Source organism: Eptatretus burgeri, chromosome 1 (genome assembly GCF_056783735.1).
Source record: "Eptatretus burgeri isolate ZD-2024b chromosome 1, Ebu_testis_v1, whole genome shotgun sequence".
Classification (NCBI taxonomy): Eukaryota; Metazoa; Chordata; class Myxini; order Myxiniformes; family Myxinidae; genus Eptatretus; species Eptatretus burgeri.
In genome coordinates, this window is record NC_140961.1 from 47,329,155 (window position 1) to 47,349,154 (window position 20,000).

Sequence of the window (20,000 nt, forward strand, 5' to 3'; positions counted from 1 at the left end):
CCAACACCAGGCTATATATATATATATATATATATATATATATATATATATATATATATATATATATATATATATATATAAATATATATATATATATATATATATATATATATATATATATATATAAATATATATATATATATATATACATTGTTGCGAATTTGTGCCTGCCGGTGTGCGAACGACCACGTGACTCGAATTGCGGCACGTCGCCCACCGGACGGACAATTCAGTCGTGACCCTGTCGGACCAATGCCAGGAGCTAGTCACGGGTGGGGGTTTAACCTCACCATGATCGTGCCAATTGCCCACCCGTGCAGGATAGGGACGCTCGCCAAATTCGATCTACCTAAGTACCTGCGCGAATGGTCGACCGGGCGATCGCACTACGCCACAGGCCGACTCCGGACACGAACCGCTTAAGCGGTCCGTTCCGTGCTACAGTGATAACCGAGTGGTGTTATCGTCGGCCTCGACGGTTCCGATTAATTATCGGGCGTATTAAGCCCACTATGAACCCTTTACGTGAAGCAGGATGGAGGGTCAATTAAAAGGAAGGAGACGAAGCGAAACGGGAAAACAGTTCAACACAATGCACATTTATTCCGCGGCACACAGAAAGCACGTATATACAGCCACAATAATCAAAATGCACATATAAAGCGAAAGCAAGAGTTAAACCGAATACGCGCACACACGGCAACACTTATACAGTTCTACTTTACAGACGGCGCCAACACACATTTACTCAAAAGCAAAGGAAAGAAGCCACCCTCATAGACAAGGGGGCAGACGGGGCCCGTGGTCCTTTATGGCGTGGGACTTGGCAGACCGAACGAGTCCCACGAGACCGTTGCAGGTTTCCTGCACCCTCGCGGTGCGATGGTGGGCGAGCTCTCTCCGGCGCTCCTTGTACGAACGCGCAGGTCCGCGCAACACAGCTGGCAGAGCGGCGCCTCCAGTCCGCGTCCCCTCCGCGACGTCCGGACTCTACACCGACTGCAAGCTCCAACGAGCGGGTTGCTCTACGGACCGCTTCTCCAAGACCCAGACGGGCAGAAGACCATGAACTGCCGACTGACACTGACACTCTCACCGACCGCCCTGACCTGACCTCCTCTGACCTGACTTATTCTCAGCAGCGCCTCCGTGCGCCCTTTTATTTCCCCGGCACCCCGCCCCTCCCTTCGCGGCACGCGGGGGGGGGGGAGGGGGGAACATTCCACCAGAGAAATCTGGGTGGGAGTTGAGTTCCAACCGTCATTCTTGTTTACCAGGGAAATCGGGGTGGGAGTTGTTGTTGTTCCCCTTTTGTGTTCGTGCAGATGTTGACGGTTGCTGGCGGAGTGGTGAGCATGGCGTGGTTGTTGAGAGGCAGGTGTGGTTGTGGTTGTTGTGAAGCGGTGTTGTGGTTGGTGGTTGTTGTGTGATGGTGGTTGAGACGTGGTTGGTTCAAAATAAAGATAGAACAGAAAAACGGCTATCTCAAAGCATCGCAGCCCGATTGAATCGCAGAAATTCCCTCTAGACAACGGATTTGGGGCTAACGACACATGTACTTCGAGATATTTCACCTACGGGCCCTTCATGGTGTAATGCGAATTTCCACAGCCGTAACTATATATATATATATATATATATATATATATATATATATATATATATATATATATATATATATATATATATATATATATATATATTAGTCGTACAAACTTTATACTTTATCGATATACTTGCATTGTATTGGGACTCTATACTTTTATAGATGATCGAACATTATAAATAGTACGTACTTTATGGAAATATGTGTGTTGTTGCTATTGATTGGCCCCGTGACTGCCCTGCTTGAACAGAGCTAATAATATTCCACCATTTACCACAGCCATAGAGGTCTGATTGGCCTTTGGGCAAATGTGACGTGGCCCTGACCCCATCAGGATGATTGACAGTCGTAGTCCTGCCCTCCCCTCTAATCCATTCTTTTTCCTTTACAAAGGAATGCAATTTTGTGTACTTTTCATGGAATCCTTTGAAGCTATTAAAATTTTGATCGCTTTACACCTTCCTACTACCAAATGCATTGGATTGGTGTTTAAACCAAGTTCGTAGCTTTAACAAATTTTGAGTTAGGCTGTCAAAAAGGGATAATAACAATAAGAAGAATGACAAACGGGCACTTTTGCATCTCTCATTTTTCTTGTTCAGCGATGATGTCCCAAAGTTTAATGAGTGTTATTGGATGGGGATATTTCTGTAGATGATTGGTAAGTAATTTTTAGGTTTATAATTTATATATTGGTTGATTTATTTGAGGATTTATGTTGCATTCAGCCAATGGAGTGTCCGGACCATCCCTATATATGAAGTCTACCGAATTATTGATATCTTGTATATTGGATTTGTGAAATGCTTTGGCTTTGTGAGAACCGTTTGCATTCTTAGGTCATTACCTACTCTGAGCATCAATATTTATTAGTACCACTGATCGACAGAAAATTGTCATCTGGCCATTTTTGGGCTTTTCCTGCAGGTCAGGGTACGTCATCACTGTTTTGCACTGAAATATTTCCACTTTTCTTTGTTTTGTTTCAACAGGTGCAGATTCTGAATTCTTGGCGAAATGATGTAAGCCAATCATGTAATAAGTGCCCAACATTTAACAGTCTGAGCAGCACTATGGCAGAGTGTTCATTTGCTTGTACCTCAGCACCTATCATCGCATCCTCGGGCGAGAGCGCTACTACTGTAATGGGACTGCCGACGAAAATCGAAGAGGATTTCGATGTGAACAAGGAGATTGCATTGTGTAAGTCACTGGAGTCAAACATTAACAATGATGAAGTACTTCAAGAATATTTGGCATGGGTTCATAAACGGGTCATTCCTGAAGAAGACAACAGCGTCAGTCGAGAGTCAAAGATTGTCCCCGATTCTGAGGTATTGAGTATTTGTGATGAGTCCATGTTGGCGGTCATTCTACCAAACGGCTCTCCTGATAATGGTGGAGAGACTGCTCCCAACCTTGATGTTGAAGAGCATTCTGAGGTCTCATTTGATGGTGATTGGGACCAACCCTGGATTGATGAGCTAGAAGATCAGAGGAAATGAAGACTGGGAATGCCTTAACTTATACTTGTTTAAGTCTTAATTTCTGAATTTTGCTTTAAGTGACAGGAATATTTATGCTTTTGTGTGTTATAAATGTTATTCATGTTAAAAACCTCTCAATTGCTGTCTTTGCCATGTAGCTCATTACAATGAGGTTCCAACATCGACCTATTCACAACTGTGAGTAAAGCAGAATTGTTTCTTTGTTTGATAACTTTTCCCCACTCCTGTGTGGCGTATGTGTGGTTCTTCTGTGTTTTAGTAGCACGGTACTTATTTATAGCCAATGGCTGTGTTGTCCTGAATTTGGGGGCTCATTCTCTCCACATTTGTGCCTTGTAGCTGAACTTAGAAAAAGTAATGCAAAGTTTAACAGTAATGGGTTTTACTGTTTAACAGCAATACTTATAAAGGTGTTAAGGGTTTTTTTTGGTGCAAAGTGCAGCTTTAGATGTCTTTTTAATAGTAGTGTCAGAACTCAAATGGTCACTTTTCCTTTCCTATAATGTTATCTATTTATTATATAGTGTATACAAATGGATTGGAGTTTATCCCCTCACCCCCCACAATTTGCTACCCCCCTCGCCTTCTCTTGCTTCTAGCTATAAAAAATATTTCCCTTCTCTCCCAACCCTTCACACTATCTTTATCCTCCTTTATCTTTCCTACCATTACCCCTTCACTTCCTTTTTTCATTTTGTCCCCTTCTTCTTCTGCATACGGAATAAATAGATGTTTCTGATATGAATTTGAGTACTTCATGAGCACAAACTAAACGAGAACGGCACTGGGTGGAGCGCATACCTCCACCAGGCCGAACAGTTTACGTTTTGTATCCCACCATGAGGCCGAATCTGAATCCGGACCTGGACCAGAATCAAATTTGCTTGTTCTCATTACCTAACCAACTCGTCCACCGAGTTTTATCATAACTTTTTATGACTGTCCACAACTTTTTGAGATATTGTGATATATATCGTTTTTGGCCCCATCTCTCAATGGTGAAGAATCGCTTTAAAATAAATAAATGTTTTTATCGTATCTGGATCCGCATTCAGATCTTCACCAAAATCGCATCAAATCGTCCTTGTCACACACCCAACCTGTCCACCAAATTTCATCTGAATCGGTTGACAACTTTATCAGATATCCTGCTCACAGACAGGGTTGAAAACGTAACCTCCGTCCATCTTCGTTGGTGGAGATAATGAATATGGGCTGGCAGGAAAGCTTCGAGTCTTGCACACTCGTCTCTGAGCTGTCAAGCCTGTGTGCAAATCCTGACCCAACTATAAACTGTCATCCTGGTGTTTCATAGGCAGGATGAGGAATCGGAGTGTGCCATTCTTCGGCATCCCAGTTGCTGGATGTTAAAGCTCCCCAGTGTCCTTCACAAAGAGGAGGTGAGTTATAAACGGAACCCTGGCTATCTTCCAATTTTCTGCCTGAAATGGGTGTAGAAAGTGGTCTGATGTTGGAGGTTGCTGTGACACCAAGTTATATCACTTGCTATATCTTAGAGTGGGATTGCTGTCTGGGGAGCAGCTTCTTTTTATTTTTTCTTAGCTTCTTGGGCACAAATTTGGACGAAGCTCTTGCATGAGGACGTGTGATAAATGTATAACCTATAACACTGAGCCTGGAACCAAAACCTTAACTTGAGAGTACAGCTTTGTCATAAGCTGTGCCACACATGGTGAGGATGTCATGATGGGAATTTGCAGCACAATAAACATACACAAGATAAGGCAGACAACGTAAATAGAAAATACGAATCGGGCATGGAGGGGATGATTAGTCTTGCCTTGCAGAAGCTCCTGAAATGGAGGCGCATGAATGGGCTGATGGCTCGGCACGGGTTTCAGGCAGAGGTGAAGCACAATGTCGAGACAGGATGTATTGCAAGTACAATGGATTCACAAATTTACTCACAATCATATTCTCCAATTATGCTGACTCTGTGTCCTCTGATGATAATGATGATATATATATATATATATATATATATATATATATATATATATATATATATATATATATATATATATATATATATATATATATATATATATATATACTGGGTCGGTGTATACCCCGGTTAGAATAGGTGTACCAGATCCCTGTGTCGGAAGAGGCAACCAGGGTTGCGTCAGGAAGGCATCCGGCGTAAAACATGTGCCAAATCACTATGCGGATCATACGGATGATCCGCTGTGGCGACCCCTAATGGGAGCAGTCGAAAGAAGAAGAAGATATATATATATATATATATATATATATATATATATATATATATATATATATATATATATATATATATATATATATATATATATATATATATATATATATATATATATATATATATATATATATATATATATACATACAATGAGGAGAACAAGTATTTGATACACTGCCGATTTTGCAGGTTTTCCCACTTACAAAGCACGTAGAGGTCTGTAATTTTTATCATAGGTACACTTCAAGTGTGAAAGACGGAATCTGAAACAAAAATCCTGAAAGTCACATTGTATGATTTTTAAATAATTAATTTGCATTTTATTGCATGAAATAAGTATTTGATACATCATAAAAACAGAACTTAATATTTGGTACAGAAACATTTGTTTGCAATTACAGAGATCTGACATTTCCTATAGTTCTTAACCAGGTTTGCACAGACTGCAGCAGGGATTTTGGCCCACTCCTCCATACAGATCTTCTCCAGGTTTCAGGGCTGTCGCTGGGAAACACAGACTTTCAGCACCCTCCAAAGATTTTCTATTGGGTTCAGGTCTGGAGACTGGCTAGGCCACTCCAGGACCTTGAGATGCTTCTTACTGACCACTTCTTAGTTGCCCTGGCTGTGTGTTTCGGGTTGTTGTCATGCTGGAAGATCCAGCGACGCCCCAACTTCAATGCTCTTGTTGAGGGAAGGAGGTTGTTGGCCAATATATCGCGATACATGGCCCCATCCATCCTCCCCTCAATACGGTGCAGTTGTCCTGTCCCCTTTGCAGAAAAGCATCCCCAAAGAATGATGTTTCCACCTCCATGCTTCACGGTTGGGATGGTGTTCTTGGGGTTGTACTCATCCTTCTTCTTCCTCCAAACACGGCGAGTGGAGTTTAAACCAAAAAGCTCTATTTTGGTCTCATCAGACCACATGACCTTCTCCCATTCCTCCTCTGGATCATCCAGATGGTCATTGGCAAACTTCAGATGGGCCTGAAGATGCGCTGGCTTGAGCAGAGGGACCTTGCGTGCGCTGCAGGATTTTAATCCATGACGGCGTAGTGTGTTACTTTTGGTTTTCTTTGATACTGTGGTCCCAGCTCTCTTCAGGTCATTGACCAGGTCCTGCCGTGTCGTTCTGGGTTGATCCCTCACCTTTCTCATGATCATTGAGGCTCCACGAGGTGAGATCTTGCATGGAGCCCCAGACCGAGGGAGATTGACTGTTATCTTGAACTTCTTCCATTTTCTAATAATTGTGACAACAGTTGTTGCCTTCTCACCAACCTGCTTGCCTATTGTCCTGTAGCCCATCCCAGCCTTGTGCAAGTCTACAATTTTGTCCCTGATGTCCTTAGACAGCTCTCTGGTCTTGGCCATTGTGAAGAGGTTGGAGTCTGATTGATTGAGTGTGGACAGCTGTCTTTTATGCAGATAATGAGTTCAAACAGGTGCAGTTAATACAGGTAATGAGTGGAGAATGGGAGGGCTTCTTAAAGACAAAACTAACAGGTCTGTGAGAGCCGGAATTCTTACTGGTTGGTCGGTGATCAAATACTTATTTCATGCAATAAAATGCAAATTAATTATTTAAAAATCATACAATGTGATTTTCAGGATTTTTGTTTTAGATTCCATCTTTCACAGTTGAAGTGTACCCATGATAAAAATTACAGACCTCTACGTGCTTTGTAAGTGGGAAAACCTGCAAAATCGGCAGTGTATCAAATACTTGTTCTCCCCACTGTATATGTATGTATATATATATATATATATATATATATATATATATATATATATATATATATATATATATATATATATATATATATATATATCGACACAGATACACGAGTAGCTGTGTGAAGGAATGTAAAAGGTCCGTGTCCCTTTGTGCTGTGCAATGCAGTCAATCCGCCAATGCTTGGTCTGTGATCCGTGTGGTCATCAGAAGAGGCCCTGCCATGACCTTACTCCCACAGTGGACATACATAGGGAGGAGTAATGAGGAGGATTTATTATCGGTGGCAAGGAGGCTGGGGGAACGACACTGAGTATTTTAATATTCACAGATGCATTCATTCCTCATGAGAGATCCTACCCATCTTTCTCCCTCTCGCATGAAGCACATTACAATACTCATGTCAACCTTAAGTTGAAGCCATTTGCTTATCTGGTTTGCTGAAACTGACCGATATTGGACCTCACTTGGACTCGAGTAAATTATATTGAATCAAAGATCTCTTGTATAATAAATGAAGCTCATGGTGTCCATTACGTGCTTTACAATTTCACTTCAACGAGTGTGATGTTTGACCATTCACAATACATAGAATACGAAAGGCTGTGGATTCATGACTTGGGGTTAATATTTGAAGGACCTTAAGATGGGTACAGTTTGAGAAATGGAGAGATGAGCATGTCCCATGTGTATTATGAGGGTTAAAGAAATCGAATTTGTGAGAAAAGATATTTGGAAATCAATTATGTAACACACACACACACACACACACACACACACACACACACACACACACACACACACACACACACACACACACACACACACACACACACACACACACACACACACACACTGGTGGATACGTTGAGACTTGGGAGAGCTCCGTTCCACCTTCTGAAACTGCATATGAAGATAACTGTAACCAACCACACACACACACACACACACACATTGGTTAAAAGTAATAAAAGGTGCTCAGTAGAATGTCTGAGAGATGAGGATTAAAGCAACAATGTTGACAATATAAGCATTGCAGCATAATCCAAAGATATAAACAGCAATAGAGGAGTATAAAGTGAAAAACAGAAAATAAAGGAAATCAAAAAGGTCTGCGATGCCACCCCAGTAAAAAACAAAAAGAGGGCAAATTAACAAATAATCAGCAAAAGAGCAAAATGGAACTTGGGGTTGATTTTTCCTTGACTAGCTGGCTTTGCCTTGAGCGGGTTCCAAACAGCAAGAACTTCACCTGTCCGGAGATTGGACGTGATATGACCTTTAGTGCCAATGGAATGGGACACCGAGTCAACACCCGGCTGCACGACAATGGCCGTGACTGATACGGCGGTCATTGCTCTGGAATCCTCGGGCAGCCATGATCTACGTCTGCATGAAAAATTGGTGTTGGTTACCTGTTAAGTAGGCTTCCGTCGTAGTTCCTCAGGTCTTTACATGTCCCATTTAAACATTTACCTGCGGTAATTCAGACTTTTACATGTTTAATCAAGATTTAATCATTTATATTACTGTACATATGGTAATTTTTCTTTTACACATATTTAATAATTTGCATGCGGTATTTAATCACTTACATGCAGCAATTCAGACATTTACATGCGGTAATTTAGTCTTTTACATGCGGTAATTTAGTCTTTTGCACGCTGAAATTTAGTCTTTTGCACGCAGTAATTTAGTCTTTTACACGCAGTAATTTAGTCTTTTACATGTGGTAATTTAGTCTTTTACATGTGGATTTTAACCATTTACATGCGCTAATTTAGTCTTTTACATATGATATTTAATCATTTACACGCGGTAACTTGGTCTTTTACATGTGGTATTTAATCATTTTCACATGGTAATTTAGTCTTTCACACAAGGTATTTAATCATTTGCATGCAGTAATTTAGTCTTTTACACGCAGAAATTTAGTCTTTTGCAAGCAGTAATTTAGTCTTTTGCACGCAGTAATTTAGTCTTTTACACGCGGTAATTTAGTCTTTTACATGCGGTATTTCATCTTTTACATATGGATTTTAACCATTTACATGCGCTAATTTAGTCTTTTACATATGATATTTAATCATTTACACATGGTAACTTGGTCTTTTACATGTGGTATTTTATCATTTTCACATGGTAACTTAGTCTTTTACACAATGTATTTAATCATTTGCATGCTGTAATTTAGTCTTTTACACATGGTATTTAATCATTTGCATGCGGTAATTTAGTCTTTTACACATGGTATTTAATCATATGCATGCGGTAATTTAGTCTTTTGCACGCAGTAATTTAGTCTTTTACATGCGGTAATTTAGTCTTTTACATGCGGTATTTCATCTTTTACATATGGATTTTAACCATTTACATGCGCTAATTTAGTCTTTTACATATGATATTTAATCATTTACACATGGTAACTTGGTCTTTTACATGTGGTATTTTATCATTTTCACATGGTAACTTAGTCTTTTACACAATGTATTTAATCATTTGCATGCTGTAATTTAGTCTTTTACACATGGTATTTAATCATTTGCATGCGGTAATTTAGTCTTTTACACATGGTATTTAATCATTTGCATGCGGTAATTTCATCTTTTACACATGGTATTTAATCATTTACACGTGGTAATTTCATCTTGTAAACATGGTATTTAATCATATACATGCAGTAATTTAGTCTTTCACACACGGTATTTAATCATTTACGTGCGGTAATTTAGTCTTTTACACATGGTATTTAATCATTTAAACGTGGTAATTTAGTCTTACACACATTGTATTTAATCATTTGCATGCAGTAATTTAGTCTTGTACATGCGGTAATTTAGTCTTTTACACATGGTATTTAATCTTTTACATGCGGTAATTTCGTCTTTTACATGCGGTAATTTGGTCTTTTACACATGGTATTTAATCATTTACATGCGGTAATTTAATCTCTTACCTCCGGTATTTAATCATTTACGTGCGGTAATTTAGTCTTTTACATGTGATATTTATTCATTTTCATGCGGTAATTAAGTCTTTTACATTTGGTAATTAATCATTTACATGCGGTAATTTAGTCTTTTACATGTAATTTAGTCTTTTACACATGGTATTTAATCATTTACATGTGGTAATTTAGTCTTTTACATGTAATTTAGTCTTTTACACATGGTATTTAATCATTTACATGCGGTAATTTAGCCTCTTACCTCCGGTATTTAATCATTTACATGTGTTAATTTAGTCTCTTACCTCCGGTATTTAATCATTTACATGTGGTAATTTAGTCTCTTACCTCTGGTATTTAATCATTTACATGCAGTAATTTAGTCTTTTACACATGGTATTTAATCATTTACATGCAGTAATTTTGTCTCTTACCTCCGGTATTTAATCATTTACATGTGGTAATTTAGTCTCTTACCTCTGGTATTTAATCATTTACATGCAGTAATTTAGTCTTTTAGTTATGGTATTTATTAATTCACATGCATTAACTTATTCTTTTATGCACGGGATTTAATAATTTACATGTGTTCATTTATTATTTTACACGCGGTAATTTAGTCTTTTACACCAAGGCATTTAATCTTTTACATACTGTATTTAATAATTTCCATGTGGCCATTTATTCTTTAACACGTGGTATTTATTATTTTACATGTGCTAAATTAGTCTTTTACACATGGTGTTTAATCATTTATGTGCAGTAATTTAGTCTTTTAGATGCTGTAATTTAGTCTTTTACATGTGGATTTTAACCATTTACATGTGCTAATTTAGTATTTTACATATGTTATTTAATCATTTACACGCGGTAACTTGGTCTTTTACATGTGGTATTTAATCATTTTCACATGGTAATTTCGTCTTTTACACGTATGGTATTTAATCATTTGCATGCGGTAATTTAGTCTTTTACACATGGTATTGAATCATTTACACATGTTAATTTAGTCTTGTACACATGGTATTTAATCATTTACATGCGGTATTTTAGATTTTTACACGCAGTATTTAATCATTTACATTCCTTGTTTTAGGTTTTTTCATGTGGTATCTAATCCTTTACATGCGGTATTTTAGTTTTTTGCACGTGGTATTTAATCATTTCTATGCGGTATTTTAGTTTTTTTTGACACGGTATTTAATCATTTACATACGGTATTTTAGTTTTTTTGATGTGGTATTTCATCATTTCCATGCGGTATTTTAGTTTTTTTTTCTATGCGGTATTTTAGTTTTTTCCCCACATGGTATTTAATCATCTACATGCGGTATTTTTTATTTTGTTCATGCTGCATTTCATAATTTCCATGCAGTATTTTTTGTTTGTCCTCATAGTATTTAATCATCTACATGCGGTATTTTTGATTTTTTCCATGCTGTATTTCATTATTTCCATGCGGTATTTTCGTTTTTTTCCACACGGTATTTAATCATTTACATGCGGTATTTTTGATTTTCATACGTTATTTAATCATTTCCATGCGGTAATTTAGTCTTTTACATATGCTATTGAATAATTTACACATGGTAATTTAGTTTTCTACCCATAGTGTTTAATCATTTACATGTCTGAATTTAGATTTTTACATGCGGCATTTAATAATTTACTTGTGGTAATTTCGTGTTTTACATGTGGTATTTAATCATTTACATGCAGTAATTTAGATTTTTTTTTTACATTCAGTATTAATGTTTTTTTTCTTTTTTACACGTGGTATTTCATCATTTACATGCGGTATTTTAGTTTTTTTCCATACTGTATTTAATCATTTGCATGTGTTATTTTAGATTTTTACATGCGGGATTTAATCATTTACTTGCAGTAATTTAATGTTATACATGTGGTATTTAATCATTTACATGCGGTATTTTAGTTTTTTACATGTGGTATTTTAGATTTTTACATGTGGTATTTATTCATTTACATGCGGTAATTTAGAGTTTTTTTTAAACGTGGCATTAGTTTGTTTTTTTTATTACACGTGGTATTTAATCATTTACATGCGGTATTTTCGTTTTTTACACATGATATTTAATCGTCACCTCCGCTGCCGAAGGTAGGTGGAGGTTATGGCTTCACCTCTGTCTGTCTGTGATCAGGATATTTCAAAACGTTATGGATGGATTCAGACAAAACTTGATGGACCGGTTGCGTGTGTGACGAGGACGAATTGATTCAATGTTGTTGAAGATCCGAATCTGGAAACTAGAATTTTAAAAGTTATTCTTCACTATTGAGAGATACAACCAAAGACTATGTATAGTACTATATTTCAAAAAGTTGTGGATGAGTTATGATAAAACTTGTTGAATGAGGTGGTTACATGTCAAGAACAAGCCAATTTGATTTTGGAGTTGGTCTGGATACAGATCTGGCTTCTCAGTGGGATACAAGCAAAAATATTAATTATATCCTCAGGCAAATTCATCAAGAAAATAGCAAAATCTGGAGACTATCTTTCCCTTCCAGGTATAATCCTACCCACTCTTTTTGAAAAGTTCTGGTTGCACCTGAAAATGATTTTTCGAATTTGTGAGTGCATTCAAGTCTGTTTTCACTCCATGTATTTTGTGCTGACTTTTTGGAGCTTTAGAGACAAACCATGGGATTTTGTCTCTGTCTTCAACCTTATTCGACAGCAAGGGCCCTGAGGGGAGAAAATAATGGTCTCCACCCCGTGCGTGGGGGTGGGGGGGTGAGGGGATTGGGCTTATTGGATATCACATCTAACAAGCAGCAGGGGATGCTGTAACGGTCTCTTTACAATCTTCAGCGACGTGGAAGAGGCATCAAGGCTATCGGTTAGAGTACATGACGAGACTGGGGTCTCGCAGGGATCTTGAACTAAACGTGGTTGGCCAGGCCATCCGCTATAATTATCTGATCGGGGGCGGAATGGATTCTGCATGTGGCTTTTCTCTGCATTGATTCTCTCTTGGCCGTCCGTAAAAGACTGACTTGGTTCGAGCACCTGTTTGGGCCAAATTGGCTTCCAAAGCGCCATTGGGCATCCTGACCAGTCGTGCACTGTAGAACCTGCTTTTTAATGCCCTCCTGGTGTTTTTCACCCTCAACAGGACCAAGGTCTTCCCTGCCACCAAAACAATACCACTAAAACTACTTTCTCAAAGACTGATAATAAAGGGAAGAGGTTTACTTAGTGGCTCTTGAATTCAGTATTTTGTGTTCAACATAAATACTTTCCTTTGTGTAGAGAATTAATGCAGAGGAATTGAATGCCATTACATCGTGATAACTTTATAAACATCATTCTTTGGTAACAGCCAAGCGAGAACTGAAGCAACCATTGGTGAATTCATAGAACACCTTACCACACCCAGTCTTGAGAAAAAGGACATGGGAAGGGTCTTTTCAACTCTTGCTTTGTGTTTTCGAGCACCATCTGTATTAGCTTTGTTTGTGAACTTTGAATAAGAGGCGTAATGACAACCATACGAAGCCAATGGGTCAAACAGAACAGTCCAGAGCTGAACCTTCTGCTACCTTTTTTAAAAAAATACGTCGTCGAGGCTCGTGAAAGAGTTATTACATTGAGCGGACCAGGATGGAACAGACAAAAACAGGAGGCAAATCACACATACATGGATAAAGAAACTCCAAAGAGGAAAACCTGGAAAATTAGGAGTAATTTGGGTGGGGTTAACGAGGGTGAAAAAAGATCATGGTTTTGAATTGGGGATGATCTGAGATGGTGGTGAACAGATGTCTTGAAGACCTGGGTGGGAGAATGTGGAAGTTGATTCCACAGTTGGAAGGAAAAAAAAAAGTGGAGGTGAGGAGTGATCCTGGATTTCGGTAGTTTTACCAGAAGAGAGTTCATGGTGGACTGTCGTGTTCTACAGTGTTCAGGATATAAGATTAAATTGAAGTTAAGTAGGTCTGCCATCATCAAATGACATCTGCTGGACAGACAGACAGAGTAAACCAATTGCTTAACTTCGCTTTGCACTAAGTGCACGAAAGCCGGACTTTGCTTTGTTAACACGTGAACAGCTAACCAAGTGTGATGTGATTTATTTTCATCAATCCTGGAAATCCTTTGACTAATAAACCATACACGCCCATATTAAGAGTATTTAAACTATATCAATATCAATTGGTTATCGACTGACCATGCCGTGGGACAACCGCTCGGCCATTCACGCGGTACTGCATGGCGAAAGATCGCTCGGACCAAAGGGAAACAACCCGTGATAGCCAAGGTTAATTGGACTTTAGGTTTCATCTGTGACTTCAGATTTGTACAGTGAGGCAGATGGAGAGGGTGATTAAGCTGTAGTTATTGGAGAAGACACATTTCGTTGTTTTCACATTATCACAATAAAAATACCGAATCAAGGCACCACTGGCCTATCGTCCCTTGTGGGACACCAACTTTGAAGGGTCTTAGTTGGTTGATGTGCTGCTTTGGCCACAACAGGCATGGAAAGGTTTTCATATTTTTATTTAGCGTTATTGGTGTAATTCACATGATGTTTGCAGTTTTATTCAAATACAAATTAAATATGTTTGTAAATGAAGGACGTTTAATGATGAAAACAATAATGCCTCATTCGTTATAAGTCATGACGGTGAGGAGTCAGAAAGAATTTAAAGAACCAAATATAAAACAAAAGAACAACAACAGAGGAAAATGTAGTTTGGCCTCTCTGCTGTGGCCAATGCTTCAGTTTGCATTCGTGTTGTGAAGTGGTCCTAGGAAGGGGCTCGTTTTGTGGTGGAGCTGTTTCAGTCGTGGTGGAGGTGTTGGTGACTGGTGATGCGAGCATGTTTCCTTCTCGCTTTCTTATTTATTTCCACAGAGCTGTGGGGGTGGTGTGAGCTCTGGGCAGGTACATTTGTTGTGGTGTTGTGGATGTTTCTTCTCAAGTGCTTGGCATGAAGCCGCAGATGTTTGTTGAGGTTACTCGGGTCACCAAATGCACGAGAACAGTGGGTACACTTGAGTGGGCGGTAGCCCGTGTGAGTGCGTTGGTGAATCTTTAGGCCGTAGCGTCGAGAGTACCTTCGCCCACAGTAAACGCACAGATGACCCGAGGGTTTCCACTCGATGCTACACCTCTTTGTCGGTGGTCCCACGTGCTGATGTGGATCAAGTGATGTCTCCATTGAGCATCGGCTCATATTTGAGGACTGACCAGTGCTAAGGCACAGCAAGCAGGTGGTGTGGCACAGAGGTTGCGCCAGCCAGGCACGCAGAGGTCCTGGGGTGGAGCTACAAAGAAAGAAATGACCCACTGGTTGAGCCAGAGGGTCATAAGGTACATGCATTTGGTTGGGGAGGGTGGTGGGCATGCTGTTAGTAAGCGATGGGGGGCAAGGCAGTGTGACCAATATGGGAGTGTGACTCGTACTCGGTGGTTTGGGAATTTGCACTGCTGTCCATCCGTAGGTCTGTAAACACAGGAGAACAGACAGACACCGTTAAGAATTGAGAAAAGTAAAAAGAAAGTAAACCCACTTAAGTGGAGTTTCCTGAGTTACCATGCATTCCCAAAACAAAATGTGTTTACAAAAAGCTTAACACGTTACTGAACATTTATCTGTCCCCCCCCCACCCCCTACAAATCGATTCAAGCATTTAAACTGAATAAAACAACTCCTCTATGTTCCTTTATGTAATACGTAATGTGACAATTACATAAATAAAGTCATAAAATCATGTAAATAAAAAGTTCTAAAGTTATTGGACATAAAACGATCCTGTTGATGAGAAACACTCATTCATTTACCTGTTTGTTCCCCACGAACGATTGTGTTTGTGGGTGACGTCGTCAAACATCACATTGTCAAATTACAAATACAGGGCGTTTCAAAAAGATTGATACAACTTTGACTTCCTGCCATTTCTTTGTTTTTTGACCTGTACCGTTTTCCTCTTCAGGGTTTGGTGGTGTTATCGTGGTGTTTGTTCCCTGGGATTTCTAGCTCCATCGCTCAACTATGCCATTGACAGTGAAGCAGAACACAAAAGTGGTGGCTCTGTGGTACGAGACGAAATCATATGTAACGGGCTTTGCAAATTTTCAACTGTCTTATCAAGCTAACACAAACAAACAATCCATCATCACATTCATATGTGCATTTCTATTGTTAGATATACAAATTGTGGTCTTACCTTCATTCATCAAAAGTTATTTGTTATCGATAGCATGCCCTTCATCCACAATCGGTTGCAATTTACATATATGTACTTGGGTAAATTTTCTTTGACATTGAACATTATTAACTCCGCAACCGACGGTGGGCAGTTGTTGTTTTCACCCCTGGTTGTTACTTGCGAAAATCGAATAATTTTTGACTATATTTGTTGGTCGCGTGCTATATTACTTGGCAATTTTTTTTTTTTAAACAAGTATGTTGATCGCCTCCGTTTGTTTGTTTGTGTATTTGTTTGTCTGTCCACTTGCTTCCAGCGAAAACCGCTCAACCGACCATTCTGAAATTTTCAGAGATTAATGTCACCGACCCTGTGACGGTCACGCATTGAAGTTTCGTAAAATTCGGTCGACCGAAAAGGTCTACAGAGGCCAATAGGCCAATTTGATCAAAATTTTCTAAAATCCTCAATTTTCATTCGATTGACTTGAAATTTGAAGAGGATTTGCATATCAGGTCACTGAATTCAACCAACTCTTTTTTTTTTGAGGTCACCAGAGGTCAGAGGTCAAAGGTCAACAATTTGGGTGAAATTTCCAAAATCCTCAATTTTCATCCGATTGACTTGAAATTTGAACAGGATTTGCATATCTGGTCAATTAATTCAACCATCAAATATTTTTGAGGTCAAGAGGTCAACATAGGCCTGATTTCTAAAATTGAGAAACGGGGCAAAAAACTATGTATATAGAATGATATCTCAAAAAGTTGTGGACGAGTTATGACAAAACTAGGTGGGTGAGTTGGTTAGATGATGAGAACAAGCCGATTAGATACTGGTTCAGGACTGGATCCAGCCTGTCAGTGGGATACAAAACATAAACTATTCAGCCTGGCGGAGGTATGCACTCCACTGAGTGCCATCCCAGTTTATTACGTTTTAACATTATCAGTGCTTTGTATGAAACCCATTCGTTTCATGCTCTGCTTTTAAAGCCAAACTAGAATTCCTGCTGACACTGGCCAGGGCCAGGAGAGTGTCAGCTGGAATTCCATATTTCAAACGTTTTTTCAACAGAGGAAAAAAATAACATGTCTCCAAAGCAACAAAATATTGGCAGGAAAACAAGTAGTATGAACACGTGAAGTTGGAGATGAAGTTAGGCAGGAGCACCAGCAAAATTGTTGAGCAGCTGACCGTGTGGCACTTGCTGAAGCTCGTGTTGTGGAGAGCCAGGAGCTAAAGTACTTACTTTATTTCTGTACTAGCAAATCGCTTTGCTGACGTGAATATTGAGGGGGGGGGTAAGAATGAGGGGAGGGAGAGAGGGGAGGTAGGGGAAGAAGAATAGAGGAGGGAAGGGAGAGAGAGACGGGAGGAGAGCGAATAAGGGAGTGAGAGAGGGGAGGAGGGAATGAGAGAGACGAGGGAAGGGGAGCAAGAGGGGTGGAGGGTGGGCGAGCTAGTTGGGGTGAGGAAGGAGGAAGCTGGGAAGGGTGAAGAAGAGGGGGGGGTATGGATAGCGACACCTCACCAAACGTTGCTTATTCACCCTTGCAGGAAGGTAGGAGCAAGCAGTGGGGTGGGAGCGAGGAGGATGGGGGGAAGTTGGGAGGGGGAAGGGGTTTGGGAAGAAGTAAGTGTGAGGGTAGGGGTTCTCGACTTGCATTTGGTTGTGGAGAACAAACAATAATCAATATGTCCCGTCACTTATGACGATGGGTGACACTTGCAGCCATCTGTACCGTCTCTCGTGCTGCTGGGCTGCCTTTGCAGCAACAGTAGCCTCTGCAATCATTGCACCCTTACTAATAGCTGCTCTCCAGCTTTGCCTCATTTGTGTGCCATTTCCTCTCAATATTGAAGATCTTTTGGTCTTCCTTGATGAAACCTTCCAAAGTTTACAGGGCCTGCCACATGGGTGAGTTCCAGTGGCTAGTTCACAAAAATGTACTCTCTTTGGGAGACGATGGTCTGGCATACGACACAAGTGACCCAGCCACCTCAGTCTTGATGTCCTCACCATCGTGCTTATGTTTGTTATGTTAGCATGGGCTAGGACTTTCATATTGGTGATCTTTTGCCACCAGCGAATATGCATGATGTGGCTTTAGCATCTCTGATGGGACATCTCCAACTGGTGTTGGTGTTTATTTAGGGTAGCCCAGGTCTTGCTACAATATAGCAGTATTGCCAAGATGACATGGCAGTACACAATCATATTAGTGTTGAGGGATAGACCTGAATGACACCACACTCAACTTTGAAGTGAATGGAATGTGGATGTTGCACTTGCTAATCTCTTCTGCATTTCACCATCCACGTTTCCATCACTGATGATCATGCTTCCCAAATACACAAACTTGTCCATCATTTTTAATGGGGTGTCTCCAAGAATAATGGGAATCACTCCAACCGATTTTGATGGTTGATGTAGTGTCTGTCTTTTCTTTACTGATTGCCAGTTCCCACCTTGTGCAGGCATCATGCAGGGCATCAATAATTTTCTGCAGTTCCTCCACCTGATTGCAGGTGAATGCAGCATCATCTGCATAAAGAAGTTCTCTGATGATATCTAGCAGAGACTTGCTCGCCCTTTACCTGCACAAGTTAAACAGGTTGCCATCAAACTTGTAACGAATACTAAACCCATAATCTGCCAAACTCTCAAGTGCCATTCCAATTACGTAACTGAATATGATGGTGAAGTAGGTGTGAGCTGGAATGCAGCCTTGGCGGAAACCTGTCGTGATGTCAACCTTTGAAGTTGTTCCCTACCTTTGCTTGCATACCTACATGGAAGTTGCGAATCAAGTTGATGAGTTTTGATGGAACAGCGCTCTACCAGCAATCTTCATGCAAGGTCCTGGTTGACTGAATCAAAGGCCTTTAACTATGTCATTGAAAACAAGGTGCAAGTCCTGCCTCTGCTTCCTACATATTTATTGTAGTTGTCTCAAAACAAGCAAACATATCTAATGTACACCGACCTAAGGGGAATCCACTTTGGGTCTCTGGAAGGAGTTTTTCTATTTGGGGCTTTAGGCGATTGAGTACCACTCTGGCAAGAACCTTTCCAGCAACCAAGAACAGGGTAATACTGTTACGAATCTGGCGCCATTTGTACACAAACAGACAGCAGTCCCTAAGCTTAGATTTTCAATAAGTATGTGTATAGTTAGATTCCTCCCAATGTCTAAAGGGAATTACATGTGTACTGCAAAGTTTCTTTCCAGTTAGATTTTTGCAATACCCAACGCCAACCAATCAATCCTTCGTTCTCGCACAATCGCCATCCATCGCCCACGTGCAACGTGTCACGTACATGGGTGAGGTTCCCTCCGCCCACCGTGAGCTCGTTCAATCGACAGCGGCCGGCCCGACAGCCGACCCGAAATACCCCCTCCCTGCTACAAGGGTAGATGGGGAATAGGGTGCTCCCCCTGGTTGTTCCGTCTGGATTCTCAGACACACACGGTGGGAGGGTGGTCATTGCCCCCTCCCACCAGAACTCCTCCAATCATGGATGGCCACCATTTTCCCCCACCGAACCAATCAGGAGGCTCATCACCTTAGGGCCGACTCCGCCCCAGCCAGATGGAGTGTTCGTCCCGTCCAATAAGGGGATGCCACTGATCGCCTGACAACCCCTCGTCCAATCCGGAGGAAAATTACCTCAGAGCTGTTCCCTCGACCCACGGGGGGGGGGGGGGGGGGAGGATAAGAAAGGTGGCGAGCTGTCGACACCAGTAGTCGTCGTCTGGGCTTTTTGCTCTTTG

At 40.4% G+C, this 20,000-nt stretch overlaps 1 protein-coding gene and 1 long non-coding RNA gene across 2 annotated transcripts in view; both read left to right on the forward strand.

The window, feature by feature from the left end:
* Positions 1-3,855, forward strand: part of CEP97 (centrosomal protein 97) — a 37,794-nt gene extending 33,939 nt beyond the window's left edge. Inside the window, exon 11 of the mRNA XM_085882747.1 lies at positions 2,599-3,855. Within this exon, the coding sequence (XP_085738873.1) occupies positions 2,599-3,111 (513 nt within the window). The 3' untranslated portion in view covers positions 3,112-3,855. The remainder of the gene's footprint in view (positions 1-2,598) is intronic.
* Positions 3,856-11,956: 8,101 nt separating this feature from the next.
* Positions 11,957-20,000, forward strand: part of LOC147034414 (uncharacterized) — a 27,104-nt gene continuing 19,060 nt past the window's right edge. The window contains exon 1 of the long non-coding RNA XR_015058543.1: positions 11,957-16,108. This is a non-coding gene — a long non-coding RNA (uncharacterized LOC147034414). The remainder of the gene's footprint in view (positions 16,109-20,000) is intronic.